At 43.6% G+C, this 26,090-nt stretch overlaps 1 protein-coding gene across 1 annotated transcript in view; it reads left to right on the top strand.

The window, feature by feature from the left end:
• Positions 1–8,630: 8,630 nt before the first annotated feature.
• Positions 8,631–26,090, top strand: part of ITPRID2 (ITPR interacting domain containing 2) — a 40,157-nt gene continuing 22,697 nt past the window's right edge. Inside the window, exons 1-10 of the mRNA XM_062498070.1 lie at positions 8,631–8,684; positions 8,940–9,209; positions 9,300–9,351; positions 14,679–14,728; positions 15,587–15,643; positions 18,300–18,336; positions 19,571–19,669; positions 20,121–20,329; positions 21,139–21,833; positions 25,474–25,546. Of these exons, the coding sequence (XP_062354054.1) occupies positions 8,999–9,209; positions 9,300–9,351; positions 14,679–14,728; positions 15,587–15,643; positions 18,300–18,336; positions 19,571–19,669; positions 20,121–20,329; positions 21,139–21,833; positions 25,474–25,546 (1,483 nt within the window). The 5' untranslated portion in view covers positions 8,631–8,684; positions 8,940–8,998. The remainder of the gene's footprint in view (positions 8,685–8,939; positions 9,210–9,299; positions 9,352–14,678; positions 14,729–15,586; positions 15,644–18,299; positions 18,337–19,570; positions 19,670–20,120; positions 20,330–21,138; positions 21,834–25,473; positions 25,547–26,090) is intronic.

Here is a 26,090-nt window from a genome sequence, read left to right as displayed (position 1 = left end):
CAAAATAATCTTCAACATTAATAATGAATGTTTTAATGTAATGAATGTTTTCCAGTGCTGGTGAAGTCTAACTGATATATGGGCAGTGTTTTAAAACCAAATTCCTGTTCCTGTCAGAAGGCCCCAGTTCAAGATGCAGGGATCCATTCCTTCCCATAGTGAGATTAGAAGCTGGTTGAAAAGAGGGGCGTGCACCAAACACACCACCACAGCCCAGTGTGTCCTGCTATAGCTGCACAGATAGGAGCCTTGGGAAAAGTAAATTGTGCTCTTTTCCTTTAGCTAGTGTGTTCTGTAGCATCTCCCCTATTCAAACTAACTCCTAACTTATTTACACAAAAGGTGGAGTCCTCATCTTTAGCAGGGCAGGCTTTTTTTCACCCTTCCCTATCTACCTGCCTGAATTTTCTACCTGTGATAATTGAACCATTCCCATAGTAAATGATTGTGTACTTGGAGACAGGCACAGGTACCAAAGTGTGGGAATGCTGCCTGGCTGCAGGGAAGTGGGAAACTGCAGAAAGAGCTCTGTGGGTTTAACCAGCTTCCTGGGGAACCTGCAGTCATTGTCTCTTCCTAGTGCAGAGCAAGGAAGGAAAGTTTTCCTCTGGCTGACAGCTAATTTTAAACAGATGAAATTATATTTTTGGACACTGCACTTGGAATTCCAGTTAATATTTTAATCTATCAAATGGGTATGGACAATTGATGAATTCAGGGACTGGAACTATGCGAGTTTGAATTAATTTGTGCTCTAAAGGGAGCTGAACAGATAAAACCCTCTGATAATGTAATACCAAAAGGCTTGAACTTCCTTTTAACAGAATAATTTCTCTAGGCAGGACAAATTTTGCTCCCATTTATTTTTGGTGCCAAGTTTTCCACTACCGGCCCCTGCTATGGCCTTTAAGGAACTAAGTTTAAAGCTAATGGGACTTGGGTGCACAAAGGGTTGTTGGCCAGCCATAACTGCAGACAGCAATGAGGTACCTGATTAGCACAAAACGTGATGCTTTTGCTACTTGGCCTCTTGCCCAGTGGTAGCTACTTCTGTTAAGCACATCAAATAAATTCATGTAAGTCACCAAAGAACTGCAGGCCAGGAATGGCTGTTGGTTTTTACTGGATTAGACCAGCTTCTGACCAGTCAGCTGAAAAAATACCCTGTACTTCAAATACTGGACTATCCATTTAAAAACATTTAAAAATGCATGCAGTGAAATAGAGTTGTTAGACTGGAAAATCCTCTTTAGCATGATACCACCTGACCATTAAATGTCTATGGAAAAGAGTTATGGAAATAGCATAGTGTCTCATTGAGGAGTTATTGAATTGTGTAAATAAATCTTTCTTTGGAATTTATTGATTGGTGTGGAAGAGCTTGTGAAGTCAAGCATGCTTTTTTGTCTTTAGGCAGCTTCACACAGGAAATCTGGCCTTTACATAGTTCTCTGACTACCCCCAAATTCAGAGTAGTTATGTTAATCAAACAGAATCACAGAACCACTAGGTTGGAAGAGACCTTCAAGATCATTGAGTCCAACCTATGCCCTAACATTTCAACTAGACTATGGCAAATGCATATTGCAAAACAAAACCACTATCTTCTTCCTATAATTCCAGTTTAATTTTGTTGGGATTATAAACTGGCCTTTTAAATCCTGAAAAAAAAAAATTCTGCTGCCTTCTACAGTAGTTTTTAATTGATGTACTATTGTTGGCTAAAGGTTATCTCAATGGAGCTGTAACCCCTGGATCCCTTCCCTCCCTTCTTCCCATGCTACTGTTGCCATGGATCAAATGGGTAGCAATGTCCTGCTGAGCTCAGCCCTTTGAACTGATGTCTCAGCACTGAGTGAATGAGATGTATAACAAATAATGTGAATTTCTCAAGACTGTCTAGCCCACCTCAGCTGTGGTTTTGCTTGGGAACTCTTACTGGTTTCTGTTTAGAATTTTCTCCCGATGCTTTTTGTTCCACCTCTTGTCACAGCTATAGGATAACTTGGTCGACGCCTTAAAGTCAATACTGTTATCACTCTGGAACTCCTCATACTGCCCAGGGAAAGGAAAAGCATTCATTTTAGAGCTGAGTCAAGCCCAGAAATGAATTAGCACGTTGGGTAAATATCTGACTGCACATTTCTAAAAGTAACTAGTCACGTACCCTGAGCTGTGCACGTTCAGGTGATGAGCAAGGAACGTGTCCTCTGGGCTTGCTTATGGACAGCCTTTGTGCCAGCTTTCTGTGTTTGTTTTTTAATCTTACTTGCTATGAAAACAGGTATTAAGTGGATTCTTTTCTTCTCCTCCTCCTGTCATAATTTCTGATCTCACTGGCCAATTTCAGCCCAGCTTTAGAGAGGGAAGAGGACTCAATAAAGCTGAGTATTCATTATACTTCATGATATAGATAGCTGGAGAACTGAGAAGCAGATGTTGCCCTGTGAAGTTGCTCATTATCTGACAATAGGCAATATATAAAAGAGATACACTGTGAATGCTCCAATGATGAAAGACTTAATGGAAGAAAAAATATCCAATCTAAATCCATAGAAAATATGACTTTATTAATTCTGGAGCTGATGAGACTTTATTTCACTGATTCATTGCAAACACCCAAATTAATTCAGTGAGTTTTCTAAATGGATTTGGAAGGAAATGTACAGTGAATTGGTCAGATCTGGATATGCTGAGTTCCTTTGTTTTGTATTCCTACAGTTCACTGTGAGTGTGAACAGTGTGCTGCTTACTCCCTACCTCAATGTATGTTAGAAAGCTTAATTATCCTAAACACACACAGTTTCATCAGGGATCCCAGTGAGAGCAGAAACAGGACAAAATATCAGCTGAGTGCTTTTGAATGTGAAAGATAAAGTAAAGAAAATTCTTTAAAGTGCAGATAAATATGTCTCCCCTTTATTTCTCGTGTAGTTCCTTTATCAGCCTTTTGAAACACATAAAATGTAAAACATATGAGCAGTAGTGATATTTGTAACTGAAATTACCATCCTAATGCACTTCAACTTTAAAAGCAGAGTACAGTATCCTACAGTATAGGAGACGGATGCATAAATGGACATGGTCCCAGTGTCATAGGGCAGTGCTCAGAAGGGAATAAACACAGTCACTACATTTAAAGAAAGACAGCATTGAATGAGAAAATGCACAGAATTGGCTTTAAAATGAACAACAGCCTTAATATCCTGAATCTGTGGATTTATTTCCTTTGCCTAATCGCTTGGTAAAGATATCAACATCAAAAAATAAGCTACCCTCTGACATAATTCAGTGACATGAAGAGCATTTACTTCTTGAAAAATTTGAAGCTGCTTTTCCCTCTTCCCCATGCTGCTTGTTTTCACACATTTACGTGTACTTGGCCTCAGTTCTCTCCATCTGACTTGCTGGTGCGGCTGTAATCCACTTCAGTGCAGATATCCGGCTCTTCCTTTAGAAACTTCCTCTTGCTATGCTATAGGTCTTGTAAACGCCCTGGAGGAAGTGGCTTTTTCCTCCTTCCCACTCCTGCAAGAGGTCCCAGAAGTACAAGTGGCTTACTAAACCAGACAACATTTGGTTTGAAAAGAGCCTGAAGAGATGTAGTTTGCATTAACTTTAATGCATTTGTTTCTTACCTTATAGAAACATCAAGCACATCACTCATGTTTAAACAAAATGACTGGTGAAGCTGTAGACACTGTCCTAACACTTTAATTTATTAGAGTAAAACTGCCAGGTCCATCCTTTCTACTCTACATATTTGAAAGAGAACATCTGTCTGGCAACAGTAATGGTTCCAAGTCAAGTATATGATTTCTTCACAGAGAGAGCTATCTGAATGATACTCTAGATGTAATTATCTTTCACTTGAAATGTTTCCCTTTAAATATTAAAATTTAAATTTAATTAAAAAAAATAAAATTTATGAAAAATATGGCGTGCGTATTACTATTGTTTCATGGCACAATTTTGATTATGTATCATCTTAACGATGATTTTGTATCTGTATCTTTTATAGGCTAAAAGGAGATAGTCTGTTCTGCCTTAGCAACATAGTACTCGGGTCACTCAGTTTGGTTCTGGCAGGAGAGGATGATATGAAAACAAGTGAGGTTTCCATGAGGTTTCCATTTTAAAATATGTTAAGAAAATCCCCAAAGGTCTGAAATGGCAGATACTATGGGTGTGCTCAGTGTCAGCACTGTGAGAGAGACAAGGCTTTCAAAAGGCCTAAAATAATAGACAATGGCTAAAAGGCAAACAAACAAGCAAACAAACAAATCAAAGAGAAAAGGAGAAAAAAGGGAGGCATTTCCACTGGTAGGGAGAAGACTACAGAAGCTCTGACCAGAGGTGCTGGTCAGTCTCCTACCTAGAAGGACTGGAGAGGTGAGATACACATGGAGAAGCTGGGAAGTTGCCAAATCAACTTGAAGAAAGGCAGCAGCACCTTCCCAGCTACCAGCACCCTGGAGGAGCTCTGCAAGGACTGACTTCCAGCCTCTTGCTGTCCTTTGCAGGTGCAGGACAGAAAAGCCAGGAGACAAAAGTGCCCACCCCTGTGATGGGCCATCTGAACAGAAGATTGCAATAGGCACTGGTGGGCCCTTTCTCTTGACATGGAATAGATACTACCCATGTCTGGCCAGATTGTCTTCCTCATTTATAGTACAGCAGAGGCCTCAGTAGACTTCTTAATTTTATTTTTTTTTTATCTTGGCTTAGAAAGAAATTGCTTAATTTAACAAAGCACATTTACTAAAACAGAGCTGTGGAAACTTTAAAGATGTGCATGACAGTGGGTTGTGTGTTTCTTCATGTCTTCTCCAGCTCTCAAACACAGACCCTGCCAAAGCAAATAACTGCACAGTATTTATTATAGTTTTGTTACTATGTAGGAATATTTTTTTGTTACAACGCTTGCAAAGGTGCACTGTTTGCTAGCTCCTCCTCTCTTCTGTCTGCCAATAGTATGGAAATCCAATTGTGGTCATGAAACATTGCTGACTTGGAGCTGCAAGTCCCAGGATCACACCACATTAGGCAGCAGCATGGAGTTTCTCCCCTTGTCAGGAACCGGTTCTACTGCCATGTGAAAGACCAACAGAAGGTTTTGTCATGTTGCACTACTTCTCTGATTGCACACCTATGAAATGACTCCCATTACTCCTGCCAAAGGGAGACACAAGGCACAGAGAGTTTGGGGTTTGGTTTTTTTGGTTTTTTTTTTTTTTTTGGAGTTGTTTGTTGGTTTGCTCTGGTGGGGTTTTATTTTTTTTTCCTCTATTTTTGTCTATAAACCTATTTCTAATTACTCTGTCCTGTAGCTTTAGTATGTGTTACCTATTTGTCACAGCATCTGTGGCAAGATCTGCCAGTGGGGCTTTGATGGCTGCTCCTCCTCTAGATCCCCAGAGGGTGGGCTTAGCCCTAGCTGAGCTGGAAAACAAAGGAAACAGATTCCAAATCTGACCAGTCCAGATCTCCCCAGCATGTTTTGATCCCATTTCCTCCAATCCTCCTCCAGCACTGGATGCCTGCAATTCCTGGGAAGGCACAGAGGACAAAGCTTAGGCTTTGACCATGCTACTAAGGGCCTGGCTATGCAGCCTGGAAATATTTCTTTGGTTTCCAGAGGTTATCAGGTTATCCCTATCTCCCCATACTGCATGGAAGGATATAGATAAATTGTGCAATATTTCCTGAACACTGGAGACTCTCCTGATGTACAGAACTAGCAGGGACACAATGTGCTCAAAAGCATGGGGAAGCCTAGCCCAACTGTAGCAGGAAAATGCTCCTTACAGTGCACTCAAACATGGGAACAAGTGCCCATGGGACCTGGTGGAAGCACCTCATTTATATCTTTGAGTTACACAGGAATGTGTTTTTTCACACAATACTGCATCTGAAAAAATTTTCTGCAGGCAAAAATTGAAAGTCTTCTTCAAAGATTTTTGTTCTTTTAAGAAAAAAGGACAGTGACTTAGTGGTATTTGTTGGGCTAAATTGTATTTCTCTGTGTGTGTATTTACACACACGTTCATATGCTCAGGGTCAGCACTCAGATGAGAAATGTGAGAACTATTATTATTCTTAAAATGTGTGTCTGTTTTTTATTCGGTAGTACTTAAGTAGTACTGCTAATGGTGCTGTGATTATAAATCTTCCTTCAGGAATTTATAACATAATGTAAAGCACAACCTATCCCTGATCTAATTAATGCCTACACAATGTTTTATTTTAATGGTTTCAAAATAATTTGGGGGGAAAAAATAGTTGATCTAATTTAAGTGACAAGGCGACATGATTTTTTCCCCAATCAACTAGTGCTTTGAAGTGCAACTAACAGATTACATTTTGAAGCAAGAGAAATTTTTTCATTACAGAACAAACTGACTTTTTGATTACAGGTATTAAAAGAAATAACAAGCCAGATATTTTTCCTTGAAAAATGTTCTGCTTAATATAGGATTTGATTGTGCAATCCTTACTCACAGAGAGACAGAAGGGATCTTGCTGGTATGGTATGAAGGTGCTAGAAAGAGCCCAGTGCTGTACTGGCAGGACTTCATTGCAAAAAGCTATTGGCTGCTGTTTACATTTCTGACATTCTCTGAGTAAGTGTTGTCACAACAGACAAGCAATTAAAGACAATAATGTCAGTAATTTGTGGATTAAGGACTCCTTAAGGATGCATTGGCACGGCCAGACAGTAGCTGCTTTTAGCTTGCAACTGTTCACCCTTAGCTGTGCCAGTGAAACTTCCAAGAGGAAATTGTGCTCCCTCTTAGGCAGCAAACAATGGCAGGGGTTAAACTTCTCCAGGCCCTCCCTGCCTCTTGTACAGCTCTCATCCAGGCAGCTCAACCTCAAAGGGCCATTTTTTAATAGGTACATCTATTTATGCATACACATAAAATAAAAATATTTGCCATCATGTCCAAGTAATGCTGTGCTAGGCATTTGCCAACAAAGCCAGAAAAAAATGAGACTTTAACATTGCAGTACTAGAAATACACCTGCGAGGAGCCTCAGGCTCAGTCCAAGCCCCAGCACACGTTGTGGTGGGCACAGGACCTGTGCTGACCCTCTGACACCACTTGGGACACCCGTGGCTCAGGACACGCTCCATTTTAGCTTATGCAAAATCTGTAGTGTGTGAAACATGCCCTGCTGGGAAAATTATTTGATTATTTTGAGGAACAATAAGAAAGATTCAAGCGTAGTTTGCTGTTTTTTTAAGAAATTAAAAAATACCATATCAGAACACGTACAGAAATTACATGTACTTTCAGGGTCAAATTGAATACAAATACACTTTGTTTGCCCTTTGTGCTACTGTTCTTCTGGTTTTACTTCAGCACAAACCATTCAGAAAAATTGGAGTGTGTTTAGGAAAATGACTTGTGATGAGGGGAAATTTATCTTAGTAAGGCTGTATATGTGTAAAGTAGTGGGTGGGCTGGAAGAGTTTAGGAAAAACAATAAATGTTTTTTTCTTATCAAGTCAATTTTTTTTTATTTTATAGGGGAAATTTTCACAGAAATTCCTTGAAAGGTTATAACTATAAAGCTAGATAATGAAAGAACATTTATTGGCTACCATTAACCTGGTTCTTCCAAAGGCAGATCTGCCTTTAAACATGAAGTCCATCATGTGCCTGGCTGTCAAAACCAGTTTTACGACTCCAGAGAACACGGGTTCATTTTGCTGCTCGCGCTTACTGATTCATCACCTTTCCATGAAAACGTTGTAAAAGACCTCTTTCAACAGCTTTATTTCTCCCAGGCTCTGCGGCCGCAGGTGAGCTCGCTGGGCGTGCAGGGCTCCTCCTGGGATGTGACATCCGACCGCAGGCAGTGCCCGGCTCCCCAGGGCGGGCACCAGCTCGCCCATCATCCCTCAGAGGATGCTGCTGTCGGGCCACAGGCAGCCGAGGTGGGCAGGGCGCCTGGCACGGGGCTCTTGCTGCAGGGACCTTGGCTAGCACCTCAAGCAGGACAGGTGCCCACTGCCCCCCCACCCCCCAGCAAAAACCTTTTGTGCGGCACCTCCATCCCACGTGTCGTTCGCCTTTTGCCGGGTTTTCTGTTGGTTCTGGCGGCTTCAGTACGTTCTGAAGGAGATGATGAAGGCTTCAAAGGCACCTACGGTTTTAAGAGGCCGGGTTTGGTGTTTCTGGCGTCCCTGCTGCCCCCGGCCTGTGTCGGAGCAGAGGCTGATGCGATTTCACAGCCCTGGAAACGAGGCAGAAGGCTGCGTGAACCCAGCACACATCCCGTATCTTTTCCTTGCGCTTCTCTCCCCTCCCGACTCCCGTTCCCCCAGCATAAAACACTTCAAAGTCCCTCTTCGCTGCTCCGCATCCTTTTTAGTTTGGAGACATCCTTTACGGGCCCAGGCCACGGGCGGCCCTTCCGAGCCTGGCCGGGCCCGAGGGGCCGCGCTGCCTCAGCGCCAGCGGGCCCCGACCCCGCGGGCCCGACCCCGCATCCGTGCCCCGAGGCGGCGGCCGGGCCCCGGCGGGAGGCCCCGCTCTGCCATCACGTCTGCCGTCACGTGGCCGCCGAGTTTTCTCATCCCGCAGCGGTATGAGGAAGTCAGAGCCGCCGCCGCCGCCGCCGCCCGCAGCCCGGGCGGGCGCAGCCTCCGCCGCCGCCTCGCCGCGGCGCGACATGTGAGTACCGCGGGCAGCCGGGCCGCCCGAGCTCTGCTCTGCTCCGCTCCGCTTTGCTCCGCTCTGCTCTGCTCTGCCGCCGGAGCGCTGCCCCCGGAGGCCGGCGGGCCGGGGCTGACACCTGCGGGGCCGTCCGGGGGCGGCCGGGTCTGGGGGCGGGCCGGCGAGAGAGCGCGGGGAGGGGCGGACGGCGGCCCCGCGCCCCCCGGACGGGCGGACAGCCGGACGGACGGCACATCTCCGTTCGCCCGGCAGGCCGGCTGTCTCCGGCGCTCGCCTCCCGGCGTGAAGCCCCCGCCGGCGCCGCCGCCCCGATGGAGCAGCCCCCGGCGGCGGAGGAGTGGCAAGGGGCGACCCAGAAGAGGAAGGCCTGGGCCAAAAGCCGCGACTCCTGGCAGGCGTCGGAAGCGGAGGATTTCTCGGCAGCGGCGCTGGCCCGCGGCGAGGAGGAGGAGGAGGAAGAAGAGGAGGAAGAGGAGGAGGAGGATCTCGGCGGCGGCGAGCTGCCGCTGGCCGCAGGAGCAGGTCAGTGCCGGGGGCAGCGCCCGCGGGCCACCGTGACCCCCGCGGGGCGGCCTCGCTGTTACTGACTTCTCTCTCCTGCTCTGCCCTAAGGCTGCCACAGCGTTCCCAACGAGAAGATCGCGATATGGCTGAAGGACTGCAGGTGGGTGCTCCGCCGGCGGCGCCGGGCAGTGACCGGGGCGCGGAGGGGAGGGAGGCGGCCCCGGTGGGCACGGCCGGGAGAGGAGCGGGCACTGCCAGCCATGGCACGGTCACTGCTCCGGCTGAGGCACGGTCACTACCAGCCATGGCACAGTCACTGCTCCGGCTATGGCACGGTCACTGCTCCGGCTGAGGCACGGTCACTGCCAGCCATGGCACGGTCACTGCTCCGGCCGTGGCACGGTCACTGCTCCGGCTGAGGCACGGTCACTACCTGCCATGGCACAGTCACTGCTCCGGCTGAGGCACGGTCACTGCTCCGGCTGAGGCACGGTCACTGCCAGCCGTGGCACAGTCACTTCCAGCTGTGGCACGGTCACTGCTCCAGCTGGGCTGCACCGGGAGCAGCACCGCCAGCTCGCATGGCCACCGTCGGGCGAGCTGGCGTTCGGCACCACTTCTGTCCTTGGCGTCTCATTAATGAGCCTGAAGGCTTTCAGCTGCCGGGGGAGGAACTCAGCAGAGAGTCAGGAAGGCAGCATTACTTCAGAAGCTGCAGTGGTTCTCACCGAGAGGCTCCAGTTTAAAGCTTCCACTGTTTCCTTTCCTGTTTTTTTTGGTGCAGATTTTAAGAAACTGTACTTCTGCGGCATGGCCTCTGTGCTTACCGGCCTTCAGGAGTTATGGCACAGTTTGGATTAATCTGATTTATTTGAGTCTCTTAATATCTTCTATCCTTAACTTGAGGCATGGTCTATGTATGCCGTATTTCTATTACTGCTGCAAAATAATCTTTGGTGTTTAGAACAGTTATTGATGGAATTACTTTTTCTTCATCCTCTGTCACATAAAAGCACCAGTGCTACACCAGTAGCAACTGCTTTTGTCGTCTCTTTTTCTTCATTCAGTCCTAACAGCCCTTGGAGGTGGAGCTGGTGGGGAGAAGCTAACAGTTAGCTTTCCAGTAGCTAACAATGACATTTCAAGACCTCTACTAGTTGATATTTCTGGTTTCTCCTTTTAAGAGCAACTACGTTAAGACAAGAATTTACCACTCAGATTAGTTGTGCCTTTGTAATCTCTTGATCCAGTAAGCAGCTGACTGATCTTACTTCGTAACTGAAGTGAGACTTATTTTATGGCTGTAGGATCCTCCATATAATTTTCTTCAGATCTTTACAGTCTGTGCCTTGGATAGGGCATTGGCAGCTACAGGCTTGAAATAGTAAAAATCCCTAAAATACAACATTCACACCTGACACACCATTGTTCCAAAATGCTAGAATGGGAGAAGATTTTTCTGACTTTACCTCACATGGTGTCCTGTTGGTCTACGAAGCTATTTTCTTAAAGATCAGTATTATCAATTCACTGCTTTCTTATAAGTATTTTTTGAGTGGGGAGGACAGAAAATGTTGGACTGGAGGGGGAAGAGGCCACTGGGGGAGATATACTTCCTAATGCTGCCATGCCACTATGTCTAAATCTGCAGGATTTCTGTCTAGAACCTTCCCTGGACCTGTACTCCTTAACATTTCCATGCAGAATTTAAGGAATAGCACAAAGCTGCAAACTGACAACATGAACATCTAAGAGATGGCCAAAAATCTTGAGTAATAACACAAAGCTTGCAGTTTCATACCCACGCTTTGGTAACTATCTGTTCTTAAAACTGGCACCACACATTTCTGTGGAATGTGTTTGCATCTCTGGCGGTTGATTCACAAAATATGGGAATATTGTTTTACAAATAACAAATGAAACACTAGTTAACTCTTTTGCTAATACAGAAATGCAAATTTAGGTAATTCACATTTGTGAAACCTGTTGTGATTCTTCCACAGAAGCCTTTTAAAGTACAGCTATTTACTATTTTAAGTCTTTCCAGAGGAATCTTGTGTTCTCCTTGGAAGAACTTCTTAGAAAAGATTTCCTAAACAATGATATTCAGACAGGAGTTAGCCTCTGCTCTGTGATGTGCAGGGAGCCAGCATGTGCAGTTCATGTCTGGAAGGTGCAATCCCAGCTGCCTGTGAAGGGCTGCACAGCTCTTTGTGTTTTGGACCACAGAATAGTTTAATATTTTGTGCCTAATTTACATGCAAGCATGTACAGTAATGTGCAGTAAATTGATAATTCAATTTGCAGTGTTAGAAGTGATTGTATATATAGAAACCTTGAACTGATAACCACGATAATGATGATAAGAGGACAGTAGGAAAAGAGGACTGCATTAACAGAGCACAGAATAGCCCTGCCGATACTACAGTGTTCTGTTTAAAAATAACGATTGTGAAATTTACAGTTTGTAAGTTGTTCTCCCTGGAATGTCTTACTTGTTTAATAACACTGGTTTTGCTTTGATTGCTTTGATTTAGTAACACTGGTCAAGCTTTGATTGCTGTAAAGTGTGAGCATACACAAACCAAGCTTCTGTTTCTGGTTCATGGCACAACCTTATTCTTACAAGTTAGCTCTATAACAAGTTACCATGTAGCTATTGCTAGAAACTGAACGCAATATTTTCTGTTGCATGTTTTCTGAAAGTAGTCCTTCACATTTTCTGAGCTTCTGTACCTGTTAGTGAAATCAGAAGAAAATTGGCACTTTGAAAATCTCATTTTCTGGTTTGAGTTGGCAGCAGCACAAAAAGCCTGAATATCAACCCACTGCATAAATAGATCTGCTTGTAAGATTTATTCCTTTGTTTGTTTCTAAAGGCATCAATAGTGTTCTAATATGGATAAAAAGAATTCCTAGCTGTCCTTTGATATTTATATTAGTGGTTTGGGGCTTTTATTACTTGGCTTCTCTGTTTCACATCTGCTTTAGAGGAGAGGGGGTACCTAATATCCCATGTTATTTACCTTGGTAGATACCCATTTTGTTGTTTTGGGCTTTTTGTAAAGAAATAACTAGCAGCAAACCCCAAAAGCAAAAAGGCAAGTATTTATCATACTGCATTTTTACTGCATAAAAAACCATCAGATATTACTCAAAGTCTCTGGTTCATTGATGTTTTGGGAATTGCATGCCTTTGAAAAAGGCCTCTTTTTCTCCCTCCTCAGTACTTTGAAAAGGCATTTTGAAGCAATAAGAAAGCTCATAAATGTTGAAGCACAAGTGTTTGTATTATGCTGATAGATAAAAAAAATTTGTCAACTATTACAATGGCGTATATTATTTTGATTGAATATATTTAAACTCTGCCAGTAATACAGGGGATGTGGGAGGTATCTAGGAGCTATCTCCTGTAGATATGCAGGAAGTGAGTTCTTGAAATGCTTCAGAAAAAAAGAGATTTTTTTGCTTCAAGTTTAAAATAAACATGGCTTCTGCCCAGATAAGGTTTTAAAAGCTGAGGTTTAAACACTTCCACTGCAAAGTGCAAAATCCTTGTCCTGTTCCGAGAGACCACCCGACCACAACTGGTAGCTGCACAAACAAAGTCAGGGGATGAGAAGAAGCCTTGGGGCTGTGTGTGGCAGCGAGACCCCATCCTGAGAGCACAGCAAGTGGAAGGGTCCCCCGGCCCTAACATTCATCCCCAAGTGCACAGGGCTGCTCTGAGACAGAGCCTAGGGCCTGGCTGGTGGAGAACAGCCTGGTGCAGCAAGGCAGAGCTATCCATGCTGTTATCTGTCTGAAAGGATTTTTGTGTGGTACTTGTCTGTTGTTTAAACTCATGTTTTGTCTGGTTCTTCAGAACAAGTTTTTCAAAGTCAGGGGGTGTGTGGCAGCTGTTTGCAGCAGTGCAGGTAGGGCAGCAAGGGGTTGTTGACAAGGATGCTTTCCTGGTAGCTGCTGATGTCCTGTAATGGTGACAAACTTAATTTCTAAAGGAAAACGCCAACTTTGATAGATGCTTTTACTGCTTTCTGCCAGCCACTGCATGCAGCACTGACCTTGGCTGTCAAAGTCAATGCCAGCAAGTTTCTGCATAAAAAACATAGAGGCATGGGAGTAGCCACCAGGGGAGGAGAGGGAGAAGGTTGGGAGTGCACCCATCAGAGCCAGGGAGTAAACAACCAGCATAGTTATTACCTCAGAACATCAGGCTTCTTGTAGTGTGACAGGTTTAGAGAACATATCCTAAGTTTTTTCAGACTGTGACTGGACAGACCTACAGAAATACAGGGGATCAGAGCCTCGGCAGAGTGTCCCTTGTCACCTGGAATGTGCTTATGCACCTGGATGCTCTGGCTGTTTGCCTTGGAGTCCCACCATGGTGGGGCTGGGCTTTGCTTTGCAAAAGGTGTGTTGAAGTGAGCTTGCTCCATATCAGCAGGCTGCATCTGGAGAGAGTGAGCTCTTTTCAGAAGGAAAAGAAAAATAAGGTTGTGAGGTGTAAGGTCTGTTAGAAAGCAGATGCCAACTTTCTTTGCTTAATTTGGCTGTGGCACCAAAAAACATACTGTATCAGAGCACTGTTTACTTTCAGGTCTTTGGGCGGGTTTGTGTGTCTGTCTAATTAAAAATCAAAATGAAATATGCATAGCATAGGTGCATAAATCATCTGCTTTCCCCTTCTTTATGAGTACTATATTTCTGAATTTGTTTTGAGCTTTAAAAGTTAATGCTTTACTGCTTAGAAGTGACAAGGCTTTGGTTAAACTCTTTGGTTAAATCTCTTGTCTGAGAGACAAGATGTGGAAACAGCTAGCTAGTGTCAACAAATTCAGTGTGAACCCAGAGTGGGATTGGACCTGTCATTTGTGAGGCTTCTGCTGCTCCTTTCAAGCACCATGAGGTTTGGCAAATCCCTTGCCCTTTAGGCAACAGCTATGGGAGGGATCATCCAGAAAATTAGTAGTGTGAAGAGCCTATAAAGCATCAGGGCTGGCAAGTGACAGCTCACATAGCTGTCAAGATTTTTTATCTTGGTTCTTCCTGATTCTTCCCGATCATCAAATACAACTTTTCACCCCTCTCTCCAGGAAGTTTTAAATGCGTAGGAAAATGGCAACAGTTTTTTTGCTGCATAAAAGAGATTGAATTAGTCCATTCAAAAATTCATGCTTGTTTTTTTCTGGGTGTTTTGCTGAGAAGTTTGTGATTTTCCTCAGCAGCGGCTGCTGCCCCAAAGGTGTTTGAGCTTTGCAGTTATTATGTTTTGTTGTTTTTCTCTGCAAGATGTATTTATTTAGAGGGCTGGGGGTTGTTTAGGAAGTTATTGCCAGTCGTCAGATGTTTGTGCTTTCTGGGGGTGGAGGGAGGGAGGGAGGGAGGGAGGGACAGCTGCTGCTATCACAAGTTTGTTATATACTGCAAGGAAGGACATGAAGCAGCAAGTTTTTTAAGTAGTGTTAATTTCTTCTGTGGTTTCAGAACACCTCTGGGAGCCTCCCTGGATGAGCAAAGCAATCCTCTGCTGAAGGGTAAGGAAGAGCTTTACCTACTGAAATCTCTTTTGCTGGAAACTGGCTTTTCAAGGACCTTCATGTGAGTGTCTTTAGTAGCAGTAAAACCATGGCTGGGTCAGAGTTGCAGAGTTATTCTCACAGCAGAGCAACTGTGCCTGAGAAAATGGAAAAGGGGCAATAGAACCCGAATAAGTCTTTCTGGAGATCTTAGTAAGCTCTAAAAAAACTCCCAGATGTCCAAAACAGGGAGATGATTTTGTCTCCAAACTGGTGAGGATTAGGCAGTCGCTGCCTCTAATGACCGTGGTTGCCACACCTGAAAATTTTACTATCTGAGCAGGTCCGAATACTAAAGTTCAAAGTACAGTGGGAATGTGCAGGTAGTGACAGGGAAGAATAGAAGTGAAGAATACAGTGAGGAGTTACTTGCTGTGCCTGGAGTCTTCACTTCAGCTCCTAATCTGGTACAGGAAGGTGAGAGGGCAATGCCCCAGCTGGACTCAGACTCTGGATTCTCCTGGTAAGATGTCTGGAGGACAGATAATGCTGCTGCAGAATGCATGGGTGTGCTGAGTGGTACCTCCGGGTTCCCACTTGAAATTAATTTGCTCTCATGTTGACTTGGAGGTGTTTCTGAGTGCTAAACTAAAGCAGTGTTGTAGTCGTTCCCTTTCAAAGTCATTTTGCTGTGTTCTGAAATGTAACTTCTTGCTTCTTAATGCATTTTAACTGCATGAGTAATGCAGGAATTGTAAATAAAGTCTGGTTATTTCTTGTATTGAATGAAGTGTCTTGCTAATTTCTTTAGATAAGCAGCTGGAAGGAAAACATTGGAGCACTGTAGTTGTTGAACTGCTAACTGTATGTTTTCAGGCATGCTGGTGAGAAATGGAGGAAGTTTTGAAGATGACTTATCCCTGGGAGCTGAAGGTGGGTGTGGCAGATTATGACTCTTTTTCTAGCAAAAAAAAAAAAAATTATACTCAGTCATCTGATTTTTATTTTGAAGGACAGCATTGCCTAGAGAATCAGGATGGAGGACACAGAAAAATGCAGGAAAATTTGCTTTTTGAAGTTATTTAGACTGCTGCTAGAGTTAAACACTCTGAGTCTCTGACCCAAAGGTCAGAGGCAGCCCTGAATTTTCTTCTGCTCTCTCACTGTAATACCCACAATGACAGGACAGCCTGGAGCACTTACCAAGGCTCTGAGAAAATGATTTCTCCTACTTGCTCTTCTTGTCCATGGGTTACTCTTGGCAGCCATGCATGTCCCACTTCCACTGAATCCCTTGGGAGTGGCACGTATGAGCTTTTGAAAGAAGGAATGAAATTCTGTCAGCCAAGAGGAAAACCTATTAAGAGCTAAGTGCTTTTAAAAGTGAAAAGCACCAAAGCTGAGTAAGTATTTTGGATCAACCACAATATACATCTTCTATTGCTAGCTGCTTGCCTTTTCTTTCTCTTCCCTTTTTTAAGGGGAAGGAGATGGGGCTGTTCCCTGTGGACTTTTTAAAAAAGCCTTCTAGCCTCGATCATAGATTAGAGGTATCCATAAACCAACTAGCAAAAGCACTGTGGATTCTGTTCTAACAGCAGCATCGTGTAGTAAAATAGAAAGAAAAAAGTCTCACAAATCTGGCCCTGGGGTTATCTGCAGGATGGGGGATATAAGATATTACCTGCTTTCAGTGTTAAAAAAAAAAAAAAGACAAAACTACTCTCCCGGTTTAGCTTTTAATGTTTTTGAATTACAGCTTTTGCTAAGTGCCAGTACTGCTGGTGTAGTAGAAAGCCTTTTCTTCCACATAAGTCTTGCCAATAGTGTCAGAGTAGTGTGACAAGGCCTGGAGGAAGGAAATATCTTTAATTTTTAAAGATTTAAGACTTCTGAGGAAGAAATACCAAACCTGGTAATGAGCTTGATCTGATAATGATGGAAAAGCAGTAAATGAGTCTCCTGTTTGCAATAGATTAAATAGGATTAAATTTTCCTATTGACAGTCCTTTGTATTTGTTAGATTGCCTGTAGTACAAAGATTTCACAGGAGAAGTTTCTGTGCAATGATAATCCAAGGGTCTGAGCATGTTACCAAGAACACAAGACTCAGTGGATTTTAGTATATCATGTCTCTTTTTTCTTTTCAGTTTTTCTCCTTATAATTTCCAAGGACTTCTGGTTTTTATGGGTCTTTAGCATGATTTAGCTTGTTCAGATGAAAAGATGCCAGTACTAGAATTGCTGGTTGATTTTTTCTGGGCAAGGATGCGGATGTTTCTGCTGGGCTTTGCTTCCCATCCAAGAACAAGGGGACAACAGAGCTGCTTGGAGCAGTGCTGCGTGCCCTGCCAGACAGACATCCCCTTTGAGGCTGGGATGAATGGCCTGCCCTTGTGCAGCCATGACTGCCTGAGCCCAGACAGAAGCCAGAGCTCTGTGTGAATGGTACAGAGGGCACTGGGCAGGGACCTGCAACCCCAGCCCACTGCTGAGCTGGTAAAACCTATGGCTCAGCTGTTCAACTTAGTCACTGAATAATCCTTACAGATAGGCTTACCTTCATGTTGCAGGCAAGGTTATTAAAAAGAAGAGATGTAGGATCTGTGTTTTGCATACGCTCTTTGCATCCATTTCGTTGTGATGCCTCTGTAACCAAGAGAGAGGTTGTGAAGCATCCACGTTTTACTCGTGGTTGCTGACTTTACCCTGCTGGCACAGCGGGTCCAGATGCAGGGTTTTACTGGCAGGGTGTGACATCATTTGACTCTTTTTGGTTGGTTCTGAGGGCTGCTGTAACAGACACGTGCTCCTTGCCTGTCTCCTGGGGCAAGTTGTTAATGCTGAGTTGCCTCTTTGGAGAACCCCTAATTTAAGTCTGAGGTTCAGTTCTGAAAGAATAATGCTGCCTGGAACATTCCCATGTGATCCAGCTGCAGCAAGAGCTGACTTCCCTGTCAGCCTGGTGACCAGGTGCTTGGTACCTGGCAGACAGCCTCCCTCCTGAGCCCTATCAATTCTGAGCACATCTGCTGGCCCCATCAGCACCAAGGGCTTCACTGAGCTCTTGTCCATGTACAGCACAGCTCAGGCAGCCAGGGCCCTGACCCACTTTGCTGATGAAAAGATGAACAAATAGTCTCAGCACCTGGCTGTGGGGCCAGCTGCCTTTCTTATATTCTTTGCTTTATCTGCTGGAGCAATCCTTGGATGCCTGCTTGTCCTCCTCCCCTTCCCACCCAGGAACAGCCCTGCAGCTGGTAATCATGTCTTCAGTTGCAAAGCAATAAATGATTTATATAACAACTATCAGCTTATCACAATTTAAATTTTGAGTAATAAGATTAATGACAGTACGTAAACGCGTGTCCATATGAGATTTAATTTTAAACACAGGTTTAATAAACCAGCTCATTTTTATATCAGCCATATACTAGAAACCCTTGACAATCACATTTATATGGAAGAAGTAAAATCTTGTTTATGCAGGACTGTTGGTAAACGTGCTCACTGTCTGCTTCTTCATCCTGATGGTGAGGATTATAGTTCTGAAGGGGTATGGATATAACTTCTTCTTCTTTCTCTACAGCTAATCATCTACGGAGTGATACCCAAACAGAAACATGGTAAACATCTGTTTTTGTGTGTTTATTTACTTCAAGGGAATATTTATACTGAACAGCAGGAGGGAGAATGGGCAGTGGAAGTCATGGGGGCTACTATAGAGCTAAAACTCTCTGCTCATGTCTGTTTACATGAGAGTGAAGGAAATGATACAGATAGCACAAAGAGTCATTAGGAGGTGCAGAAAAAAACCACCAGATTTTTATTCTTACAGCAGACCGAAGTAGATTTTGGAGTAGCAGGAGGAAAACAGAGAAATGACAAATCTTAGCAACGTAGCACGATTAGCCTTTTTTTTGCCTCACTGCTCACTATTTCAGAAATTTCAAGGGAAAATTAGTTTTGCCTGTCACGGCAGATGTCTTTTGGGAGTGGGGAAAAAACACTTTGAGAGAGGTGAGATAGTTGGAGCTTCTAAATAAAATGTGCTGAAACTGAAACCCCACTGAAACTTCAGAAAATACTGCACAGCCCCTGTGAACAGCATCCTCTCTATTCCTCCAGAGCTGGGCTCTATAAATAAATATACACTCTTAGGTGAATCCTCTGCTACCTTTGGTTTCTGGGTGGCTGTTCTGGGGGGCAACAGTTTGTACCTCGGATTAACAGTAAAAGTATATTTGAACCCAGGGTACCAATGCTCAGGCAGCTTCTCCAGGTGCAGGGAAGAAATAACTCGGGATTGGGAAAGAGACTGGCCAGCAGTGTGGGCTGGAGCTCATCTTGCTTCATTTCCCCCTGCCTTTCCTCTCCAGCCTCCCCAGCCAGGTGCGGGCAGGTCGCAGCCCTGTGCTGCTGGCAGGTGGGTGCAGCTGTGGTGAGCAGGGTACCCGAGGCGTGCCGAGGGTGCCTTGCATGGAGAGGTGGTCCTGCTGGAGCCCAGGGCAGGCAGGAAAGGGCAGGGCAAGGACAGCTCACCCGAGGCTGGGCTTCCTTACTGGAGGAGGGTGTGAACACGGAGGGTGGGGCAGCAAGGGCAGATCGGGGTTTGTTTTCTCAGCTCGCATTTGTCTTCAAATTCATACTGTCTGTGTACGTTTTTACTGAGGTGGCCCAGGGTTTGCTTTTGTTTCTGCATTTCAATAAATGACATGGCTAATATAAACCAGATAACACCGAAGGGGAAAAAAGAAATTCAGCAGTGCTGGCGCATTAGTTCTTCAGCGAGACAGAGAATCAAGTCCCTGAACAAAAGAGGTTTATTGCAGGGGTCCTCTCTGATTGTGTTTTGTACAGCAATGGTGTACTGGCAGAGGACAGGAGGCTGCAATTCCATCAGAAGGGGAGAAGTATGAACTCCACCGGCTCTGGAAAAAGCAGCGCGACTGTTTCAAGGTAAAACTCAGCTTCAAAGGTCTGTTTCTCAGTGAAATGGACTTGGCTTGCTTGCTGCATTTAGTACCTGAGAAGGGAATTTTCATTTGGTTGCTTGAAAAACTTCTGGTTTTTTTAGCTGCGGTTTTCAGTAAATGCTAACAAATGGACCTAAACATTAAAAATGCCTGAAATTTTAATGGCATTTTAAAATTTGAGCTCTGCAGAATAGGACCAATTTTAGAAATTACGGGATTGGATCTGTGATGCGTCTGGGCCAATGGCTCTCATGATGGGAATGAAAACTTTAGATGCAGAGATATCCACAATTATTTCCAAAACTAGTCTGAGCTGTAGAAGTCAAAAGTTCAATAAACCAAAGTGGTTACTGGGCTAAGTTAGCAGTTTTATAGGGTAGGGACTGGATCATAAAAAGACACAGGTAGATGGTTAACATCTTTTATTTGTCTAGTGTTTCTGAATTACTGGAGCTTTATGAAGAAGATCCTGAAGAAGTGCTGTATAACCTTGGATTTGGAAGAGATGAACCAGATATTGCTTCAAAAATTCCAGCGAGATTTTTTAATTCATCATCATTTGCCAGAGGGATAGATATCAAAGTGTTTTTGAATGCCCAAATACAGCGCATGGAAGTGGAAAATCCAAGTTTTGCTTTAACAAGTAAGTATGTTTTTGAAGCACAGTTTATTTATGAGTTTATTAACTATATAAACAACCTCGAAAGAGGTGCTCACCTGATATTCTGGCAAAGCTCTGTTACAGCCTACAGGCCACATTCCATTCAGAAGTCATTATAAAATTCTTTCTTGGTCTTAAATAGGTGACCACCTTAAAGAGGTGACCACCAGGGTGGTACTCCTTGGAGTGAGTAGAAGGATTTGTAGTGGGGAGGGAAATAAAAGGTGCCCTGTAAGGTATGCTACCTTGAGGTTTGTATCATTCTCATCTCTAATCTTGTCTTCTGTTGCAGCTTTAGAGCACTGGAACAAATAGCAATATCCCTCTGTTTCTGGTGTTCTTCAGTCCCTGGGTGGGATCTTTTTTTCTGGGTGGCAGTGACCTATTTTTGTCATTGTTGAAATCTGGGGCAGAATTTCTATTGACTTGGACAGGGGCTTTGTTGGATCAGTAATGAGCACTGCTGAAATGAGGGCATAGCTGTCCTTTTGTACTTGTAGCTGGAGAGAGCGATGCAAGTAACACTTCCTTTCTAGAATTTTGTAAATAAACTTGCATTCACACGCGTATGCCACTTATTTAGTTCAGGAGAGCTTTGCATGCTGTTCTTGTGCATTTAGTAAAATTTATTTTTTTCCGTATTAGGGTATGACTTTCATGTTACAGGCCAAAGAAGTGTTCTTTCAGCTTTAGAGGCCCCTGATAAAAGCAGGAGGAGATTTGTGGAGCTGGGCAGAGATAACGATCAAAATTCCCTCTTCACATATGCCTTGTGTTTCATTCCTGTGCAGGTCGTTTCCGTCAGATTGAAGTGCTTACTACTGTGGCCAATGCTTTTTCTTCTTTGTATTCTCAAGTCTCTGGGACCCCTTTGCAGAAAATTGGTAGTATGAATTCAGTGTCTTCCAGCAAAGAGGCATCCAGCCCTCCCCCTCTGAATCGCAGCAACACAGCCAATCGGTTGATGAAGACCTTGTCAAAACTCAATCTGTGTGGCACACAGCAAGCTGATGGCAGCAGCTCCCCTAGCCCTTCGCCTGTTGAAAAAGGGAAAAGTCCAGCTGAAATAGGAAATGAGGAAAACGATGTTAAAAATGAATCAAAATTGCCAAAATATCCTAAAAAGAAAGACTGTCCCTCCTTTTTGGCTACTGTAAAGGAGGAGATAGCCAGCAGTCAGACAAAGGCTGCGAACGCAGAGAGAGCAGAGCACCTCCCTGCTGGGACTGCAGGTGCACAGGAGGGTTCTGTGCCTCCAGCAGATGGGCAGGGTGGCAGGCTGGCAAGTGGCCAGGATAGACCATGTGAAGAACCCGGTCTTTTGGACTCGCCAGGCCTCAGCAGCAGTTCCAGCACCTCTGACAGCAGTGTCCTGACACAGAGACTGTCCGCAGCACCGCCAGGCAGAGAGCCCTGCGCTCCCCTGGCAAACCCGTCCCTAGTGAACCTAATGCTGCAGCAGAAGGACTCCTTTGAGATGGAGGAGGTGAGTGAAGATACATGACTTGCTTTGTGCATACTGTTTACATAACTCCCTGTCTGCCAGTGCAGGAATGTTCCCTCCTGTGTAGCTGGCAGTGTTTTCTCCAGGAATACTTTAAATTCTCTGAGAGTTGCAGGCCGCTCTAATTGATCCTCTTAATGAAGTTACTTGGTGCTGCTGCTTCCATTGCTCCTAAGTCAGTGGGAAAGTTCTCATTCTTCTTTTTTTTTTTTTTTAATCAAAAAATCAAAACCAGGTAATTGCTATCACTGGCATACGTTCTAGGGAGTTTTCCCTGTGTAAGTAAATCTAGGTTAGGGTTTGTATGCAGCAAAACCTTGGGTGTTCAGTTTTTATTTTAGTTATATTTTTAACTAGAAATAATTACTTTGGTTGGCTAGAAGTAAATTGAGTTTATTAATCGATGTTGATTAAAGATAAATTTGTGAATAAAGCAAGAGTTTTGCTGCAATGAAACAGAAGAGGGGCTGTCATGCACCATGAGGTGATCGTCTTGTGCAACTTTCAGTTTTGATAACAGTCTACTATCAGTTGATTTATTTGTTCTCTGGAAATTAGCACATTGAAAGTCACTGTGACATGACTTTTGGCAATGGCTTAATTGCAAATTCTGTGATAGCTGTCTTTTAACATCTTCATGTGTGCAGATATCCATTTTTATATTGATAATTGTCCCAAAGGAATTTTGATTCTCAGGTTCCTGTAAGTGATTTGTTCATTAGGCTAATAAATATCCAGCCTACATAATCAATAATGCAATTTTTGTACAGACTTGCACCATGTAAGAACTGTCTCAAAATTCTTAAATGAATAGATGCTTTTATGGACGCATTTCAGTTTGCCTTACAAGTTAGAAGTTCAGCAGTTAAGTTTTTGTCTATATATCTATAGGTCTATCTATCTGTATGTATATATATCTTTATGTCTGAATATCTGTGGATATATAAAACAGAGGGTATTGTGATTTTGTTGGTGAAATGAGGAAAGCAAGTGAATCAAAAAGCCCCAGAATTTTACAGCAAATGATGAAGTGATGGTTTAGTAGATACTGTGTCTGGTGTTAGATTGTCATGACAAGCTCTTCTAGATCAACTAATGTAGCTGAAGGCACTCATTAAGCAAAAAAAACAGGTAATCAAGCCTCTTGTGCTTCCTGGCACTTGTTTTTTCCAGTGTGTCCTACCTACATGTTGTGTGGCCATCTACTGAACCAGAACAAAGGACTAGCCCAGTTGAGAGGGGGGAAAGAAATCCAGTGCATTTTGATTTATTTCTTTTTCCTGGCTTAGTTTTCAGCCAGATAATTTTCTTGATACAGCTTGTTGTGTAGCTACAAAAATGTTTGCATTGGCACAATTGGAAGGGACTGAGCAGCAATGCATTTTGCTGCATGTTTCACAGGAGAAATCCATTTTTGGTACCTTAGGGCAAAACTGAAAAAATTAATGTATATATATCCGTGTATATCCATATGTGCTTGTGTGTATATTGAAAAGAGGAGTGGATTTTTCCTTCAGAGTAAGTAGGACTGCAAAGACTCGCTGAATTCTGCACAAGTGTGATGTGTTTGTGAAGCTTCGTGCAGGGATGCCAGGCATAAACACAGCTGTTTTGGCAAGACAACATATGATGTGGGATGGGATTGTGGTGAATTTTTAGTTTATGCAATATAATGTATACTTGTCAACTGCCTACAGATCCCTGGGAGAGAGCGATTCCGTTTTGCTGAAGACATTTTAGAACAATTCCTGGCAGTGTGATTTTATTTTTGTGCGTCTCTAAGCAGGGTGTAATGAACAATAAACTGTATTAGAAACAGTGACAATAACTCCTCCCCCTGTTTTCCTAGCTTGGCTTGGAGTGCATTCTTATGCATAAGAAAGATGACAGATATATCAAGGAAGTTCTTTCCATGCTTATGAATGCCTTGGAGGTTTGCTTGCCCTGCGGAAGTCTGTGGCTGTGAAGATAGCTGGTATGGGAGTGAGTCAGGGCAGGATTTCCCCCAAACACCCACTCCTGAGGTGGCCAGTGACAGTCCTGAAGGTCACTTACCAGCATGAATATTGGCTGAAGGGATGGGGAAGGAGCTTCTGTGTGCTGGAGGAGCTGCACTGTGCTGTGGACGCAGTTGGAATGCTGTCTTCCAGCCAAGGACAGGAGGTGGATGGTATTTAAGTGAGAAGAGGCTTAGCTTTTGGAAGGCTGCAGATTTAACCTTTGGAAACTGGGAGGTTTGAGAGAATCAAGACCCCTTTCCTGGAAGGCCAGTTTTATTAAAGTGTCTGTAAGATTACTTGCTGTTCCTTGTTTAAAAAAAAACAACAGCTACGTTTTTCCTAATTTTAAATGGTGAGCCCCTTCTCTGCTCTGTACTTGGATGAAATAAGGATTTAGCCTGTTGGTACAGCCTTCATCTCCTAAAAGAACAGAAGCTGCTAGGTTTACCATGCAAAAGTAATGCTGGTCACTTATTAATGGTGAAAAGTTCAGGCTAAGTACTCCTCAAAACCCTTGCAACTAAGAATATGCACCCTTATGGCTGCTATACACATGACATCAGTGCAAATATAACCTCTTCTTTAGCCAAATACTAATCTTGGGTTATCAACATCAGTATCTTGATTTTTACATTTTTAATTTGATAAAAAATGGAGATAAATTCATTGCATGATAGTTTTGAAACTGGGCCAGGAGCCTGTTAGAGGGAAGGGTTAGGGTAGTTGGGCTGGGGCGTTGTGCATGTAGACTTGCATGTGAATTCTCCATTAGAATTTTTTCTGGATCACACAAAAGAGAGAACAAATTCTAGGTTTTGAACAAGCAAAGGCCTTCCTGTTGAGATTTTAGGCATATTCTTTTCATTGTTTGAACCTTTGCCTGAGAACTGCTTTCTTAATAAGAAAAACTGTTTCACAAAGTTAGTGAGTGAAAGGACTCACTTTTATGTAGTTTTAAGTTTCCCAGTTGAAACGTGCGTGGATTGGAATACATTATCTTTCTTTTCTGTACTGGAAGACATAAGAATTCTTTCCACAAGTAGTGGCGTGATAGAGATTGGAGTAGGTTCTGGCTGGGTCTGGGTCCTTCCACCTTTCCTGGTGGCTTGTAGGAAATAGTTGGTAGGGCAGCAGATGGCAGTCCATGTGTGCTGACCTCCTGAGACATTTTTCTAAATGTACTGTTCTTGTTCTTTATATTTGAATGAAGGGCCAAGAGTTCTGACTGGGAAAAGATGGTAGTGTAAAGGTGGTCAGAAGTGTTTCCACACAGTAATTTTAGTGTTTTGTCAAAGGGGAACTGAGAGCTCTGTGTTGTTCACAGGATGTGATTTCCAAGTCTTTTTGCATGCAGTGGGTAACCAGAGGGGAGTCTTGTGCTGTGGGTGGGAGGTGCTGCCCAAGGATCACTGTTCTCCTCCGGGAATATTGCTGAATGCCTGATCAGAGTTGGTTCAAGGGGATCACAGTTTGCTCCTTCAATCAGTATAGGCTGTTCAATTGGAGGAAATAAACCACCAAAACCTCCTCCTGCATGTGCAGTGTGTATAGCTTAGGCATTCTTAAGCACCAGAATATATTCCATTTGGCCTGACAAAATATTCTTCTCTTCTTCCTGATAGATCCAGAGTACAGAGGGGGATCTACCTCACGTTTCAGCTACCCACCAGCTAGCAGTGACTAAGTCAAGGAAAGGTGAGTGGACTGCAACTTCTGTGAGACAGCAGACTGACGAGTGTCCTTCCATCTCTGAAAGGCTGATTTGGATATTTTAAGCTTCTAAAGTTTGTTTTCTCTCTAGAAATAAAAAAGATCTGGGTTTCTTTTTTAGCTAAATCACAGAACATTACTACAATGTGCCAACCAAATTACAGGCAAGAAACAGCCCTATAGCCTCACTGTCTGTTTTCACTTCTGTGTAATTGATGATATCTCAGATGGCCTTGAAATGTTAGTTCAGATTGTGTGGGATATTTTTCCTTAGTAGATCCTGTAATTTAAGATACCCATTTAAACTGAAATTACATTGTTTTAAACCTAAATTGCATGATACATGCAGCTTTTTCCTACGCACTACTGCTCTGTCTGCAGGCTGCCTGCACAGAGAACTAGTGTCTCTACACCCACGTGGAAATCATAGTCCCTCACAAGGAAAACGGTGTGCACTGGCTGTTGTGGTTCACTTAGTTTCTGCTTTCATCTCAAATGCTTATTTATGTGTTTAATAGCTTGGGAGGGG

Source organism: Cinclus cinclus, chromosome 9 (assembly GCF_963662255.1).
Source record: "Cinclus cinclus chromosome 9, bCinCin1.1, whole genome shotgun sequence".
Taxonomy (NCBI): domain Eukaryota; kingdom Metazoa; phylum Chordata; class Aves; order Passeriformes; family Cinclidae; genus Cinclus; species Cinclus cinclus.
Note: the sequence above shows the minus strand (reverse complement) of the source record. Positions and strands in the feature narration are given on the sequence as shown.